Here is a 15999-nt window from a genome sequence, read left to right as displayed (position 1 = left end):
CATCTACAAACATTCACTTTCTCCACCACTGACACACAGTGGCAGCAGTGTGTACCATCTACAAGATGCACTGCAGCAATCCACCAAGGCTCCTTAGACAGCACCTTCCAAACCCGCGACCTCTACCAACTAGAAAGACAAGGACAGCAGCTGCAAGTTCCCCTCCAAGTCACACACCATCCTGACTTGGAACTATATCGCCATTCCTTCACTGTCGCTGGGTCAAAATCCTGGAACTTCCTTCCTAACAGCACTGTGGGTGTACCTACCCCACGTGGACTGCAGCGGTTCAAGAAGGCAGCTCACCATCACTTTCTCAAGGGCAATTTGGGATGGACAATAAATGCTGGCCTGGCCAGTGACACTCACACCCCATGAACACACACCTGCATTTTTAAAGACACTCTCTTCCCCGTATGTTGAAAGGTAGACACGCAGACATGGCCAATGAAGAATTCATTTTAATTAAAGTTAGATACAATGATTTCAGAACTTGTCAATGCATTTGATTATCAGGGAGAAGAGGTTGGGGAGGGGGGAAAAAAACAATGCACTCAGTCCAGGAGCTGACTCCTCTGCCTGCGAAGGTTTATTGAGGGAGGAGAGCTCGCCGAGGGACAGGAGAGGCAGCCTCAGTAGTAGGTCTCCTGTTCAACCCAACCTGCAGAGCGGAAGCAAGAAAAGGTCACACGTTGGGAGAATTCATCGCCGCTTCGCCACACAGCTTTCCCTTCCCCTGCTGTGACACTAGTCCCCACGCCAGCACAGGAAGATCCCATGTCAAATTTCCTGTACCCCCCCTTCCCCCCCCCCCCCCCCCCCCCCGCGGGCTGACGGACCGATGGCACTCGCGCCGCCCCCCGTAGTCGAATACCTCACCTGTGGTGAGGTGACAGCCAGCGAGCTACGTGGGGGCCGCACTGTGCGGTTGATAGATGTATGGCTTGCCACCACCCCCCCCCCCCCCCCCGATTAACTCCCCTCCACCACCAGACCGCGGAAGAACATTCCAGAAATTTCACATACCTCCTGGATGGCGGCGCAGGATGAATTTTCGCACCTCGTCATAGATGAAGATCAAGAGGCTGTAAGGGAAAGCACAGAACCACCACGGAAGTCTGCGATCAACGGAGAAAGAGGGAGTGAGAAAGGGAGAGAGAGTACAGTGCGCCCTCTTTAAAATCCACATCCTTGTCTCCATTAGACTTGCTCTGTCCCACTCCCTCCCAGTTGGAAACTACGTGCTTCCACGTGCTCTCTATCTCGCATTGAGAGCCTCCAGTCCCCCTCAATGAGGGAACGGGACTGAGAGGCTCCTGTCTCCAGACTCCCCTCAATGAGGGATGGGACAGAGGGACTCCTGACTCCAGACTCCCCTCAATGAGGGACGGGACTGAGAGGCTCCTGTCTCCAGACTCCCCTCAATGAGGGATGGGACTGAGAGGCTCCTGTCTCCAGACTCCCCTCAATGAGGGATGGGACAGAGGGACTCCTGGCTCCAGACTCCCCTCAATGAGGGATGGGACTGAGGGGCTCCAGACTCCCTTCAATGAGGGATGGGACTGAGAGGCTCCTGTCTCCAGACTCCCCTCAATGAGAGATGGGACAGAGGGACTCCTGACTCCAGACTCCCCTCAATGAGAGATGGGACAGAGGGACTCCTGGCTCCAGACTCCCCTCAATGAGGGATGGGACTGAGAGGCTCCTGTCTCCAGACTCCCCTCAATGAGAGATGGGACAGAGGGACTCCTGGCTCCAGACTCCCCTCAATGAGGGATGGGACAGAGGGACTCCTGGCTCCAGACTCCCCTCAATGAGGGACGGGACTGAGGGGCTCCTAGCTCCAGACTCCCCTCAATGAGGGACGGGACTGAGGGGCTCCTAGCTCCAGACTCCCTTCAATGAGGGATGGGACCGAGGAGCTCCTGACTCCAGACTCCCCTGGAGGGAACTCCTGTCTCCTGTTCGCCCACCCGCCCCCATTCCTGGGTCTTACTCGCCTGCCATGTCCTCGCGGGCATGCGCGCTTACTTAAGTGGGTACATGCGAAGTGCCACGTCCATTCCTGGGCAGTAGGAGAGGAAGGCAGCCAGCGCTGTCTCTTCGAAGAGTCCAAATATCAAGATCTTGTTACTGGGTTGTCGAGAAACGAGAGGCAAAGACACGAGTCAATTGTGATGGTCGCTCTCTCGGGCAACTCTCCCACTTACGCACCGCTCCCTCGCCAGACTCCGCGGTTGCCTCATCAGACGCCACCCCCCCCCCCCCGCAACCCGACCGGCTTCGCCACCGCAAGTACCTACTTCATCCCTTGCTGGAAAATGGAGTTTCGGCGGGTCTTACAGATCAGGAGGTCAGCCCACTGCACGACCACGATACTGGCGAAGAAGGCGGTGTGACAGGTGAACTCCACGATCTTCCGCTGCTCGTAGGTCTGAGGAACGGAGAGAGGGAGTGGAAACGGGGGTCCCGGTTAGCGACGAACAACCCAATCCGATGTCCCATCGTGAGGTGCACCACCCCCCACCCCCCCCGCCATCCCACGCTGCTGTCTGCAGACCACGCCTTCCTTCCCACTCCCCCCTCCCTCGGTGAGGGACGGTACTGAGAGGCTCCCCTCAATGAGGGATGGGACCGAGGAGCTCCTGTCTCCAACCTCCCCTGAATGAGGGATGGGACCGAGGAGCTCCTGTCTCTAACCTCCCCTCAATGAGGGATGGGACCGAGGGGCTCCTGTCTCCAACCTCCCCTCAATGAGGGATGGGACCGAGGAGCTCCTGTCTCCAGGCTCCCCTCAATGAGGGATGGGAAGGAGGAGCTCCGGTCTCCAGACTCCCCTCAGTGAGAGACGGGACTGAGAGGCCCTGCAGGGATGAGACCAAGGAGCTCCTGTCTCCAGACTCCCCTCAATGAGGGATGGGACCGAAGAGCTGTTATCTCCAGGCTCCCCTCAATGAGGGATGGGACCGAGGAGCTCCTGTCTCTAACCTCCCCTCAATGAGGGATGGGACCGAGGAGCTCCTGTCTCTAACCTCCCCTCAATGAGGGATGGGACCGAGGGGCTCCTGTCTCCAACCTCCCCTCAATGAGGGATGGGACCGAGGAGCTCCTGTCTCCAGGCTCCCCTCAATGAGGGATGGGAAGGAGGAGCTCCGGTCTCCAGACTCCCCTCAGTGAGAGACGGGACTGAGAGGCCCTGCAGGGATGAGACCAAGGAGCTCCTGTCTCCAGACTCCCCTCAATGAGGGATGGGACCGAAGAGCTCTTATCTCCAGGCTCCCCACAGCGAGGGACGGGACCGAGGGGGCTCCTGTCTTCAAACTCCCCTCGGAAAGGGACGGGACTGAGAGGCCCTGCTTGTCCATTAACCTCACCAGATCTCTCTCGCCCCCACCCCTCTCCGTATCACACTCACCCACTCCTGGCCATAACTATCCTCCAGGTCGTTCTTGGAGCGATCGTCCCAGTCCAGTCGGATATTCAGGAGTCTCGAGGGAAGGAATCCATTCTCAGCCAGAATGACAAAGTAGGTGAAAAAACCTCCAAGAGCCTGAATCATTCCTGAGGGGAGGGTGGGAAGAGGGGGAAAGGGAGGTTCCAATCTCAGTGAAATCCAACAGGAGGCTCACCCTCCCTCGCTCAATCCCTCACACTCTCTCCCTTCTCCTTCTCCCCCGTCTCCATCTCACACTTCTTCCTCTCCCCCTTCTCTCTCTCTCTCCCCCTTCTCCCTCTCTCACTTCTTTCTCTCTCTCACTACTTTCTCTCTCCCCCTTCTCCCTCTCCCCCTTCTCCCTCTCCCCCTTCTCCCTCTCCCCCTTCTCCCTCTCCCCCTTCTCCCTCTCTCTCCCCTTCTCTCTCCCCTTCTCTCTCTCCTTTCTCCCTCTCCCCCTTCTCTCTCTCCCCCTTCGCTCTCTCTCTCTCACTTCCCTCTCTCTCACTTCTCTCTCCCCCTTCTCTCTCTCTCTCCCCCTTCTCTCTCTCTCTCCCCCCCTTACTCTCGCTCTCCCCCCCTTACTCTCGCTCTCCCCCCCTTACTCTCGCTCTCCCCCCCTTTCACTCTCGCTCTCCCCCCCTTTCACTCTCGCTCTCCCCCCCTTTCACTCTCGCTCTCCCCCCCTTTCTCTCTCGCTCTCCCCCCCTTTCTCTCTCGCTCTCCCCCCCTTTCTCTCTCGCTCTCCCCCCCTTTCTCTCTCGCTCTCTCCCCCCCTTTCTCTCTCGCTCTCTCCCCCCTTTCTCTCTCGCTCTCTCCCCCCTTTCTCTCTCGCTCTATCCCCCCTTTCTCTCTCGCTCTCTCCCCCCTTTCTCTCTCGCTCTCCCCCCCTTTCTCTCTCGCTCTCCCCCCCTTTCTCTCTCGCTCTCCCCCCCTTTCTCTCTCGCTCTCCCCCCTTTCTCTCTCGCTCTCCCCCCTTTCTCTCTCGCTCTCCCCCCTTTCTCTCTCTCTCTCCCTCTTACTCTCTCTCTCTCACCCTTCTCTCTCTCTCCCTTTCTCTCTCTCTCTCTCTCCCCCTTACTCTCTCTCGCTCTCTCTCCCTTTCTCTCTCGCTCTCTCTCCCTTTCTCTCCTTTTCTCTCTCCCTTTCTCTCTCTCTCTCCCCCTTACTCTCTCTCTCTCACCCTTCTCTCTCTCTCCCTTTCTCTCTCTCTCTCTCTCCCCCTTACTCTCTCTCGCTCTCTCTCCCCCTTACTCTCTCTCGCTCTCTCTCCCTTTCTCTCTCGCTCTCTCTCCCTTTCTCTCCTTTTCTCTCTCCCTTTCTCTCTCTCTCCCCCTTACTCTCTCTCTCTCCCCCTTACTCTCTCTCTCTCCCCCTTTCTCTCTCTCCCTCTTACTCTCTCTCACCCTTCTCTCTCTCTCTCTCTCTCTCTCTCTCCCTTTCTCTCTCTCTCCCCCTTACTCTCTCTCTCTCTCTCTCCCCCTTACTCTCTCTCCCCATCTCTCTCTCTCCCCCTTACTCTCTCTCTCTCTCCCCCTTACTCTCTCTCTCCCCCTTACTCTCTCTCTCTCTCTCTCCACCCCCCCCCCTCCCTCTCCCCCTCCCACTCACCTATCTGACCATATGCCATGCTGATCAGCTTCTCATTCACCAGTTTGTCAGTTTTTGGATTTCGCGGTTGTCGTTTCATAATGTCACTCTCGGCTGCTTCATAAGCCAATGAGATCGCAGGGACCTGGTGATTAGAAAACAGGGGTTGGGAACCGTCCAACTGCCAACCAACCAATCCTCTGCCTTTCCGATACCCCCTCCCGTCCCTCTCCGATCCTCCCATCCCCCTCCCCATCACTCACCATATCTGTGCCCAGGTCTATGCAGAGGATGGTGACAGTTCCGAGCGGGAGAGGGATATTAGCCACGATGAAGAGGAGGAATGGTGTTATCTCTGGGATGTTGCTGGTCAGTGTGTAGGCAATGGACTTCTTCAGATTGTCGAATATCAGACGCCCTGTGTGATTAACCATACAGCCTCATAAAATCCACTCCGGTGTGTTTCTGAGCACAAACATACACAGGAGTATCCCAGGGTCCATTAGTGAGACCCACCCCCTCCCCCCAACACACACACACACACACACACATATACACATGCATGCAGAGGAAGGTCCCAGAGTCCATCCCACCCCCCCCCCCCCACCTCCCCACGCGGTCCTGAGCCCCACAGCAGGATCAGGCCAATCCGTCCCTCCACCCCCTCCCTCAACGGCTGCTCCCCTCCCCCACCTTCCTCCACACCCGTCACGATGGAGGCAAAGTTGTCGTCCAACAGGATCATGTCGGCCGCCTGCTTGGAAACGTCAGAGCCGGCGATCCCCATGGCGACGCCGATGTCCGCCTTCTTGAGGGCCGGCGAGTCGTTGACGCCGTCTCCTGTCACAGCCACAATGGCGCCCTGCGGAGAGGAGCAGAGAAACGGTCATGTCCGAAGACAGAAAGATCAAAAGGACCGGAAGCAGACCGCGTTTCCGGCCGAGGCGGCTCCGTGAAACCCTCGGAGGCTGCCGGGGACCGAGCGCTGTTAATAACAACACCCTCGGGTCAGTCAGAGAGCAATCGCTGCGTTTATAACGGTAAGTAATTCTGGATTGGGGGAAACCGCCGGTAGTTGAAAGCTACAGCTCAGCAATTGACGTTCGACCAGCCCGTAATATCAGGCAGGGTGGAGGGGCAGAATCCTCAGAGATCCAATCCATACCCCAGCCGTCCCCAACACCGTATTACCCTGCGCCTGAAACATCAGGTGATTGTCCCTCATTCAAGATGCGTCGGACGAGGAACATGTGCCAGGACAGGAAGCTGCAGGGGACTGGAAACCTGGCCGGATAGGAAGCGTCTGTGGGATTTTTGATCATTTCTGGACCTCCCGTGGCATTGCGCGATCAAGAGGGCAGCTAGTGGGCCATGCTGTGCAGGCTCAGTCCCTGTTTTATTGGAGGGGAATTGGAGAAGGAGAGGGGTTGCAGGGCGGGGAGTAGGGGGGGTGGGTAGCGCCTGGCATTTAGATCTAGTACCCACCTGTCTCTGACAGCCCTCCACGATAATCAGCTTCTGTTGTGGGGAGGTTCGGGCAAATACAATCTCTGTGTGATTGGCCAGAATTTGGTCGAGTTGTTCCTGGGCCATGTCCTTCAGATCGGAGCCATGGATCACACAGGCCTTGGCGTCCCTGGGTCAGGGGGCAAAGGTCACAGAGCAAGGTCAAAGGGGAAAACATGCACGCACACCCGCTCGCTTTAAAATTACGTAGGACTCCTCGCAAACCCCCAGTGTCACAGTGTAGAGGGAGCTTTACTCTGTATCTAACCCCGTACTGTACCTGTCCTGGGAGTGTTTGATGGGGACAGTGTAGAGGGAGCTTTACTCTGTATCTAACCCCCGTACTGTACCTGTCCTGGGAGTGTTTGATGGGGACAGTGTAGAGGGAGCTTTACTCTGTATCTAAGATATTTCCCTCGCTCCTACCTGGGGTTGACCTGACTGATGGGGATGTTCAGCCGCTGGGCAATGTCCTCGACAGTCTCGTTCCCCTCCGAGATGATCCCCACGCCTTTTGCGATGGCTTTGGCCGTGATGGGATGATCCCCCGTCACCATGATAACCTACAGCAGGGGGGAGGAGGAAGAAGTGTGAGATGTCAGGGTCACAGAGTCTTTTGACCTTTCACCCTCCTGACTCGGCGGTCACATACCTTAATGCCAGCGCTCCGACACTTGCCCACTGCGTCTGGGACCGCTGCCCGTGGTGGATCGATCATGGACATGAGTCCGACGAAGCACAGATTCTCCGTGGGGAAATTCACATCGTCCGTGTCGAAATTGTAGCCCGGAGGGAACTGATCGACCGGGAGAGTCTTGTGGCAGAATCCTGGGAGAGACGGGGAGAGAGAGAGATTGGCGTTCCGTCCCTGGGGTTTGGCTCTCAGCCCGTGAGCTCAGCAAGATCCCAGGCTTAGAATCTCCTTCTCGAGGGTGCAATATTGAGCCCCACTACCCCCAGCGGCACAGCAAGATCCCAGGGTCCAACCTCCTCCCATGGGCCCAGCATACAGCCCTGCGCGCGCCCACACATGCACAGCAAGATCCCAGAACCTATCCCCCTCTTCCTCCACGTCTTTCGTACTGAGCCCCACACAAGCACAGCAGGAGCCCAGGATCCATTCTCCCTCTCCCCCAGGCTTTTGTACAGAGGTACACATGCACAGCAAGATCCCAGGAACTATCCTCCTCCTTCCACCCCACCCGAGTCTTTTGTACCGAGCCCCTCGCACGCATGCACAGCACGATCCCAGGATACATTTCCCTCCTGCTAGATGAATCTCTTGATTTCTCGCCAAACACGCAAGCACAGGAAGATCCCAGGATACATCTCCCCGCCCACGGGCCCATTCCACTCACCTAGCACGCGCTCCCCGAGCCCCCCCAGTTCCAGGTAGGCATTCTGAAAGGCCTCTTTCATCTCGGGGTCCAGCAGAGTCTCCTTGCCATGGAGGAGGATGGTGGAACAGCGGTCAAGGATTCTCTCCGGGGCGCCCTTCATCACTAAGAGGTGAGCCTTCTCCTCGCCTGTGCCCAGGGTGTGGATGGAGAGCTGGAGGAGGGAGGAGAGGCGACAGGAGAGGAGGGGTTACTGGCATAGAGTGTCTCACGTAACAACTCCTTCCTTCTCTTCCCCACTCCTCTCCTCTCCTCCCTCCCTTTCCCTCCCCTCCCCTGCTCCCTTCTCCCCTCTCCTCTCACTGTCCTCCCTTCCAGTCTCCCCACTCTCCTCTGTACCCCTCTGCTCCCCTCCTTTCTCCTCCCCTCCTTTCTCCTCCCCTCCCTTTCCCTCCCCTTCCCTCCCCTCTCCTCTCATTCCCTTCTCTCCCTTCCCCTCTCCTCCCCTCTCCTCAAGAACACAAGAAATAGGAGCAGGAGTAGACCATTCGGCCCATTGAGACTGCTCTGCCATTCAATACGATCATGGCTGATCTTGGGCTTCAATTCCACTTTCCCGCCCACTCCCCATATCCCTTGATTCCCTGCAAGACCAAAAATCTTATCTATCCCAGCCTTTAATGTATTCAACGATGGAGCATCCACAATCCTCTGGGATAGAAAATTCCAAAGTTTCACAACCCTTTGAGTGAAGTAATTTCTCCTCATCTCAGTCCTGAATGATTGACCCCTTATCCTGAGACTGTGTTCCCATGTTCCAGATTCCCAGACCAGTGGGAACAATCTCTCAGCTTCTACCCTATCAAGCCCTTTCAGAATCATGTATGTCTCAATTAGATCACCTCTCATTCTTCTAAACTCCAGTGAATATAGACCCAATTTACTCAGCCTCTCACCACAGGACAACCCCCTCATCCCAGGGACCAATTTAGTAAATCTTCGCTTGACTGCCTCCAGTGCAAGTATATCCTTTCTTAAATGTGGAGAACAAAACTGCACACAGTATTCCAGGTGCGGTCTCGTCAAAGCCCTGTACAATTTTACCAAGACTTCTTTATTCCTGTACTCCAATCCCCTTGCAATAAAGGCCAACAGGCCATTTGCCTTGCTAACAGCCTCCTGCACCTGCAGTGTTAACTTTGTGTCTTCCTTGTACGAGTAACCACAAATCTCTCTGAACATCAACACTTACCAGTTTCACAGCTTTGAAAAAATATTCTGCTTTTCTCTTTTTACGACCAAAGTGAACAACTTCACACTTCCCTACATGATACTCCATCTGCCATCTTTTTGCCCACTCGCTTAACCTGTCTATATCACTTTGCAGCCTCTCTACGTCCTCCCCGCAGCTTACCTTTCCACCGAGCTTTCCATCATCAGCAAACTGAGATACATGACTCTCTGTCACTTCATCCAAGTCATTAATATAGAGAGTAAATAGCTGAGGCTCCAGCACTGATCGTTGCGGCACCCCGCTATTCACTGTCTGCCAACTTGAAAATGCCCCATTTATGCCCACTCTCGCCTCCTGTCTGTTAACCAATCCTCTATTCACGCTAATATATTTCCCCCAACACCATGAGCCCTTATTTTGCCTATTAATCTTTGATGTGGCACCTTATCGAATGTCTTCTGAAAATCTAGGTATACTACATCTACTGGTTCCCCTTTATCTACCCTGCTAGTTACATTCTCAAAAAACTCTAATAAATTTGTCAAACAGGATCTCCCTTTAGTAAAACAATGCTGACTTGTTCTAATCATACTATACTTTCCAAGTGCAGTGTTAAGACTCCTTTAATAATAGTCTCCAGCATCTTCCCAATGACTGATGTTAGGCTAACTGGCCTGTAGTTCCCTGTTTTCTCTCTCCCTCCTTTCTTGAAAAGCGGTGTAGCATTTGTCAACTTCCAATCTGATGGGTCCATTCCTGAATCTAAGGAATTCTGGAAAATCATAGCCCATTTGTTCAATGCCTCTGTCATTTCCTCTCCCCTCCCCTCCCATCCCCCTCCCCCATTGTCCTTGCCACCCTCCACTGGGCCTGGATCCTCACTTGTCCCATTTCGATACCTATCCTCCACTTCACGCCCTCATCCCTCCCATCGTTGAGTCCCTCCACCCGTGGAGAGACAGCGCGACAGAAAGCGGAGCCCATCTAAACACTTCCCGCCAACCCTGAGGCCTGCGGTGGAGGCCTCGTTTCTATGGCGAGCGGTTCGGGAGGGGGCGGACGGCCCACCTGGTACTTGTTGGTGGAGTTGAAGGGGATCTCGGTGACTTTGGGGTACTTCTCCCTCATCTCCCGGACGCAGCCACACGACAACTCGATGCACTTGAGCAGAGCCGACTCTGAGGCGTCTCCAGCTGTTTCACGCTGTGATAGAGGGTCAGAAACAGGGGAGAGTTTAGTTTGAAAGCCTTTCACTGCCAGACTGGATCGACAGGGACAGAGAGAGAGTCAGAGAGAGAGAGTGGGGGACGGTGGGGGGTGTAGAAGAGATAGAGAGAGAGACAGGGACAGAGAGAGGGGTGTTGCATGATCGCTTTAAGTGTGATGTCCCTTTAAGAACTCAGTATGTTAATGAGCTAAGCACCAGGATGTAGTCATGTGGCTAGAAGCCATAGTCACTCTGCAACTGTAATACCCTGGACAAAGGTTCTGTATATAGTTTGCTCTGTATTGTGTATATTAGTTTAGCTGTCAATAAACCCTTTAGAGATCTTCAAGGAACTGGAATCCACCTCATTGTGTTACTTAAGATAACATAAAGAAACTCACGATATGGTGGCAACGGTGGTGAAAAGACACGATATAAGCTTGAAGACCGCGGATAAAACAGCAAAGCAGTGAAGAACCTTTAAAACAAGTACCTGAAAAGAGTGAAAGAAAGCTACATACCTTAGAAGGCTGAGAACAGCTCTATAGAATTGAAGCATGGCTGAAAAGCCATGGGTAATTGGGTGTGTCACTGTGCCGATGATCAAGAAAAAATTAATTTTCTAAAGGCTCCACGTGAGTGAGAGAAAAAAAAGGATGAAACCCTGAAAAGCATGCAAACGGAGAAAAAGACAAAGTCTGAGAGTAAAATAAAGCATGTAAAACCCCCGAACACTGCAGAGTCTCCACTGAAGCAGTCAAGCTGAAAAAAAAATCATTAAACCAGTCAAGCGTGAAGACGATAACTGAACTCTAGCAAGAAAAAACCAAAGGGGAAAACCTTTGATCTGCCTATTGTTCAGCTGTGGAAACATGCAAGGAAAATGCTGAAACAGAAAAAATAGAGAACACTGTCACTCCATCAAAGCAGCTAGCCTGAGAAAAAGAATTTCTTAAAGGGGGAACAGTTTGGAGTTAATAGAACAAGTTTTAAGCCACAAATAGAAAAGTCAGAAAATACAATGCTGAAAGCACACACAGAGCTGAACAAAATTAAATACAGAGCAGAAAGCAAAAGAACAGCAGGAAAATGAATATCAAATTTCTCAGCAGGGACTGGAAGGCCATTGATCATTGTGTTGCTTAAGATAACACAAAGAAACTCATGACAGAGAGAGCGAGAGAGAGTCAGACAGCGAGTGAGACAGCGAGAGGGGGAGAGGGAGAGTGAGAGTGAGCCAGAGAGAGAGTGAGAAAGAGAGAAAGAGAGAGGGAAGGAGGGGGAGAGAGGGAGGGGGACAGACATTTGAACAGAGACAAATCGTTTGCCCCTTCCCTCCCCCTTTCACCGTGCCCGCCCTCCCCCGCGCCCTCCCCCATGCCCCTCCTCCCCCAGGCCCTCGCCCTGTGCCCCTCCTCCCCCAGGCCTTCTCCTTGTGCCCCTCCTCCCCTGGGCTCTCTTCCTGTGCCCCTGCTCAACCAGGCCCTTTCCCCATGCCCGCCCTCGCCCTGTGCCCCTCTTCCCCCGGGCCCGCTCCCTTTGCCCCTCCTCGCCCGGGCCCTCTCCCTGTGCCCCTCCTCCCCTGGGCCCTCTCCCCGTGCCCTCCCTCCCCCGGGCCCTTTCCCCCTGCCCGTCCTCTCCCTGTGACCCTCTTCCCCCGGGCCCTCTCCCTCTGCCCCTCCACCCCCGGGCCCACTCCCCGTACCCACCCTCCCCCGGCCCCTATCCCTGTGCTCCTCCTCCCCCAGGCCCTCTCCCCATGCCCTCACTCCCCCGTGTCTTCCTCCCCCAGGCCCTCTCCCCGTGCCGTCACTCCCCCATGTCCTCCTCCTCTGGGCCCTCTCCCTGTGCCTCCCCTGCCCTGGTCCCTCCTCCCGTGCACTCCTTCCCCCGGGCATCTCCCTCTGCCACTCCTCCCCTAGGCCCTTTCCCCATGCACCTCCTCCCCAGGCCCTCTCCCCAGGCCCTCCCTCCCTCCCCCAGGCCCTCTCCCCTTTCCCCTTCCCTCCCCCAGGCCCTTGCTCCCCTGGGCACACTCCCTCCCTCCCCCGGGCCCGCACGCCTTCCCCCTTCCCTCTCCCAGGCCCTTTCCCCAGCCCCTCCCTCCCCTGGGCCCTCTCCCTCTGCCCCCTCCCTCCCCCATGCACTCCCTCCCCTGGGCCCTCTCCCTCTGCCCCCTCCCTCCCCCAGGCCCTCTCCCCATGCACTCCCTCCCCTGGGCCCTCTCCCTCTGCCCCCTCCCTCCACCAGGCCCTCTCCCCATGCACTCCCTCCCCCGGGCCCTCGCCCCATGCCCTCCCTCCCCTGGGCCCTCTCCCCCTGCCCCCTCCCTCCCCAGGCCCTCTCCCCATGCACTCCCTCCCCTGGGCCCTCTCCCTCTGCCCCCTCCCTCTCCCAGGCCCTCTCCCCATGCACTCCCTCCCCCGGGCCCTCTCCCCATGCACTCCCTCCCCCGGGCCCTCTCCCCCTGTCCCCTCTCTCCCCCAGGCCCTCTCCCCATGCCCTCCTGCCCCTGGGCCCTCCCCCGCTGCACCCTCCTCCCCCGGATCCTCAGCCCGTGCTCCCTCCCTCCACCGGACCCTCTATCTGTGCCCCTTCTGCCCTAAGCCCTTTCGCAGACCCTCCCTCCCCCAGGCCCTCTCCCCATGCCCTCCCTCCCCTGGGCCCTCTCCCCATGCACCCTCCTCCCTCGGACCCTCTCCCCGTGTCCCCTCCCTCACCCCGTGCTCCCTCCCTCCCCTGGGCCCTCTCCCCGTACCCCTCCTCCCCTGGACCCTCACCTCGTGCTCCCTCCCTCCACCGGGCCCTCTCCCTGTGCCCCTCCTCGCCCGGGCTCTCTCCCGTGCCCCTCCTCCCCTGAGCCCTCTCCCCCTGACCTCCCTTCCCCGGGCCCTCTCCCCGTGCCCACACTCACCTGGCCCCTATCCCTGTGCTCCTCCTCCCCCAGGCCCTCTCCCCCGGACCCTCAACCCGTGCTCCCTCCCTCCCTCCCCCGTGCCCTCTCCCTGTGCCCCTCCTGCCCTGAGCCCTTTCCCCAGGCCCCTTCCTCCTCCAGGCCCTCTCCCCAGGCCCTCCCTCCCCCGGGCCCTCTCCCCGTTCCCCTCCCCTGCGCCCTCTCCCCGTGCCCCTCCTCCTCCAGGTTCTCTCCCCAGGCCCGCCCTGCCCCGGGCCCTCTCCCTGTGCCCCTCCTCCTCCAGGTTCTCTCCCCAGGCCCGCCCTGCCCCGGGCCCTCTCCCTGTGCCCCTCCTCCCCTGGGCCCTCTCCCCGTTCCCCTCCCACTGCCCTCCCTCCCCCGGGGCCTCTCCCCGTGCCCCTCCTCTGCCAGGCCCTCTCCCCAGGCCCGCCCTGCCACGGGCCCTCTCCCTGTGCCCATCCTCCCCCAGGCCCTCTCCCCCTGCCCCTCCCTCCCCCGGGCCCTCTCCCTGTGCTCCTCCTCCCCCAGCCCCTCTCACCCTGCCCTCTCCCTCCCCCGGGCACTCTCCCTGTGCCGCTCCCTCCCCCAGGCCCTCACCCCGTGCCCCTCCTCCCCCAGGCTCCCTACTTCCTCCCTCCCCCGGGCCCTCACCCCGTGCCCCTCCTTCCCCCTGGCCCGCTCCCCGTGCCCTCCCTCCCCTGCACCCTCCCCCAAGCCATTCCCCGTGCCCTCCCCCGGGCCCACTCCCCTTTCCCCTTTCCCCTTCCCTCCCCCAGGCCCTTGCTCCCCTGATCACACTCCCCCTGCCCCCTCCCTCCCCCAGACCCTCTCCCTGTACCCCTCCTCCCCTGAGCCCTCTCCCCGTGCCCTCACTCCCCCATGTCTTCCTCTCCCAGGCCCTCTCCCCGTGCCCTCACTCCCCCATGTCCTCCTCCTCTGGGCCCTCTCCCTGTGCCGACCCTGCCCTGGTCCCTCCTCCCGTGCCCTCCTTCCCCCGGGCATCTCCCTCTGCCACTCCTCCCCTACGCCCTTTCCCCGTGCCCCTCCTCCTCCAGGCCCTCTCCCCAGGACCTCCCTCCCTCCCCCGGGCCCTCGCCCCTTTCCCCTTCCCTCCCCCAGGCCCTTGCTCCCCTGGGCCCGCTCCCCTTCCCCCTTCCCTCCCCCAGGCCCTTTCCCCAGACCCTCCCTCCCCTGGGCCCTCTCGCTCTGCCCCCTCCCTCCCCCATGCACTCCCTCCCCTGGGCCCTCTCCCTCTGCCTCCTCCCTCCCCCAGGCCCTCTCCCCATGCACTCCCTCCCCTGGGCCCTCTCTCTCTGCCCCCTCCCTCCACCAGGCCCTCTCCCCATGCACTCCCTCCCCCGGGCCCTCTCCCCATGCACTCCCTCCCCCGGGCCCTCTCCCCCTGCCCCCTCCCTCCCCCAGGCCCTCTCCCCATGCACTCCCTCCCCCAGGCCCTCTCCCCATGCACTCCCTCCCCCGGGCCCTCTCCCCCTGCCCCCTCCCTCCCCCAGGCGCTCTCCCCATGCCCTCCCTCCCCTGGGCCCTCTCCCCCTGCACCATCCTTCCCCGGATCCTCAACCCGTGCTCGCTCCCTCCCCCGGACCCTCTATCTGTGCCCCTTCTGCCCTGAGCCATTTCCCCAGACCATCCCTCCCCCAGGCCTTCTCCCCATGCCCTCCCTCCCCTGGGCCCTCTCCCTCGCACCCTCCTGCCTCGGACCCTGTCCCCGTGCCCCCTCCCTCACCCCGTACTCCCTCCCTCACCCTGTGCTCCCTCCCTCCCCTGGGCCCTCTCCCCGTGCCCCTCCTCTCCCGGGCCCTTTCCCCATGCATGCCCACTCCCTCTATCACTGCCCACCCGGGCCCTCTCCCCGTACCACTCCTCCCCTGAGCCCTCTCCCCCTGACCTCCCTCCCCCGGGCCCTCTCCCCGTGCCCACACTCACCCGGCCCCTATCCCTGTGCTCCTCCTCCCCCAGGCCCTGTCCCCCGGACCCTCACCCCGTGCACCCTCCCTCCCCCGGGCCCTCTCCCTGTGCCCCTCCTGCCCTGAGCCCTTTCCCCAGGCCCCCTCCTCCTCCCTCCCCCGGTCCCTGTCCCCGTGCCCTCTCCCCATGCCCTCCCTCACCCTGTGCACCCTCCCACTCCCTGGCCCTCTCCCCATGCACTCCCTCCCCCGGGCCCTCTCCCCATGCACTCCCTCCCCCGGGCCCTCTATCTGTGCCCCTCCTGCCCTGAGCCCTTTCCCCAGACCCTCCCTCCCCGGGCCCTCTCCACATGCTCCCTCCCTCCCCCGGGCCCTCTCCCTGTGCCCCTCCCACTGCCCTCCCTCCCCCTGCCCGTCCTCTCCCTGTGACCCTCTTCCACCTGGCACTCCCCCTGCCCTCCCTCCCCCAGGTCCTTGCTCCCCTGATCACACTCCCCCTGCCCTCCCTCCCCCAGGTCCTTGCTCCCCTGATCACACTCCCCCTGCCCCCTCCCTCCCCCAGACCCTCTCCCCGTGCCCCTCCTCCCGCAGGCCAGCTCCCCTTCCCCCTTCCCTCCCCCAGGCCCATTCCCCAGACCCTCCATTCCCTGGACTCACTCCCCCTGTCCCCTCCCCCGGGCCCTCTCCCCATGCCCCTCCTCCCCCAGGCACGCTCCCCTTCCCCCTTCCCTCCCCCAGGCCCATTCCCCAGACCCTCCATTCCCTGGACTCACTCCCCCGGGCCCTCTCCCCGTGCCCCTCCTCCCCCAGGCACGCTCCCCTTCCCCCTTCCCTCCCCCAGGCCCATTCCCCA

The 15999-nt window shown here is 59.4% G+C and overlaps 1 protein-coding gene and 1 pseudogene across 1 annotated transcript in view; both read right to left on the bottom strand.

Annotated features, from left to right (window-relative positions):
• Positions 1–632: 632 nt before the first annotated feature.
• LOC137366744 (sodium/potassium-transporting ATPase subunit alpha-2) overlaps positions 633–15999 on the bottom strand; it is a 214819-nt gene continuing 199452 nt past the window's right edge. The window contains exons 7-19 of the mRNA XM_068028399.1: positions 10169–10303; positions 7888–8080; positions 7182–7357; positions 6956–7092; positions 6509–6659; positions 5717–5885; positions 5287–5441; positions 5045–5168; positions 3416–3561; positions 2304–2434; positions 2032–2133; positions 1027–1118; positions 633–661 (exon numbers count right to left, since the gene is read on the bottom strand). Coding sequence (XP_067884500.1) covers positions 633–661; positions 1027–1118; positions 2032–2133; positions 2304–2434; positions 3416–3561; positions 5045–5168; positions 5287–5441; positions 5717–5885; positions 6509–6659; positions 6956–7092; positions 7182–7357; positions 7888–8080; positions 10169–10303 — 1740 coding nt within the window. The remainder of the gene's footprint in view (positions 662–1026; positions 1119–2031; positions 2134–2303; positions 2435–3415; positions 3562–5044; positions 5169–5286; positions 5442–5716; positions 5886–6508; positions 6660–6955; positions 7093–7181; positions 7358–7887; positions 8081–10168; positions 10304–15999) is intronic.
• Positions 4527–4912, bottom strand: LOC137366745 (octapeptide-repeat protein T2-like; annotated as a pseudogene).

Source organism: Heterodontus francisci, unplaced genomic scaffold, assembly GCF_036365525.1.
Source record: "Heterodontus francisci isolate sHetFra1 unplaced genomic scaffold, sHetFra1.hap1 HAP1_SCAFFOLD_890, whole genome shotgun sequence".
NCBI lineage: Eukaryota > Metazoa > Chordata > Chondrichthyes > Heterodontiformes > Heterodontidae > Heterodontus > Heterodontus francisci.
The sequence above is the reverse complement of the archived record's forward strand: the minus strand, read 5'-3'. Positions and strand labels throughout refer to the sequence as shown.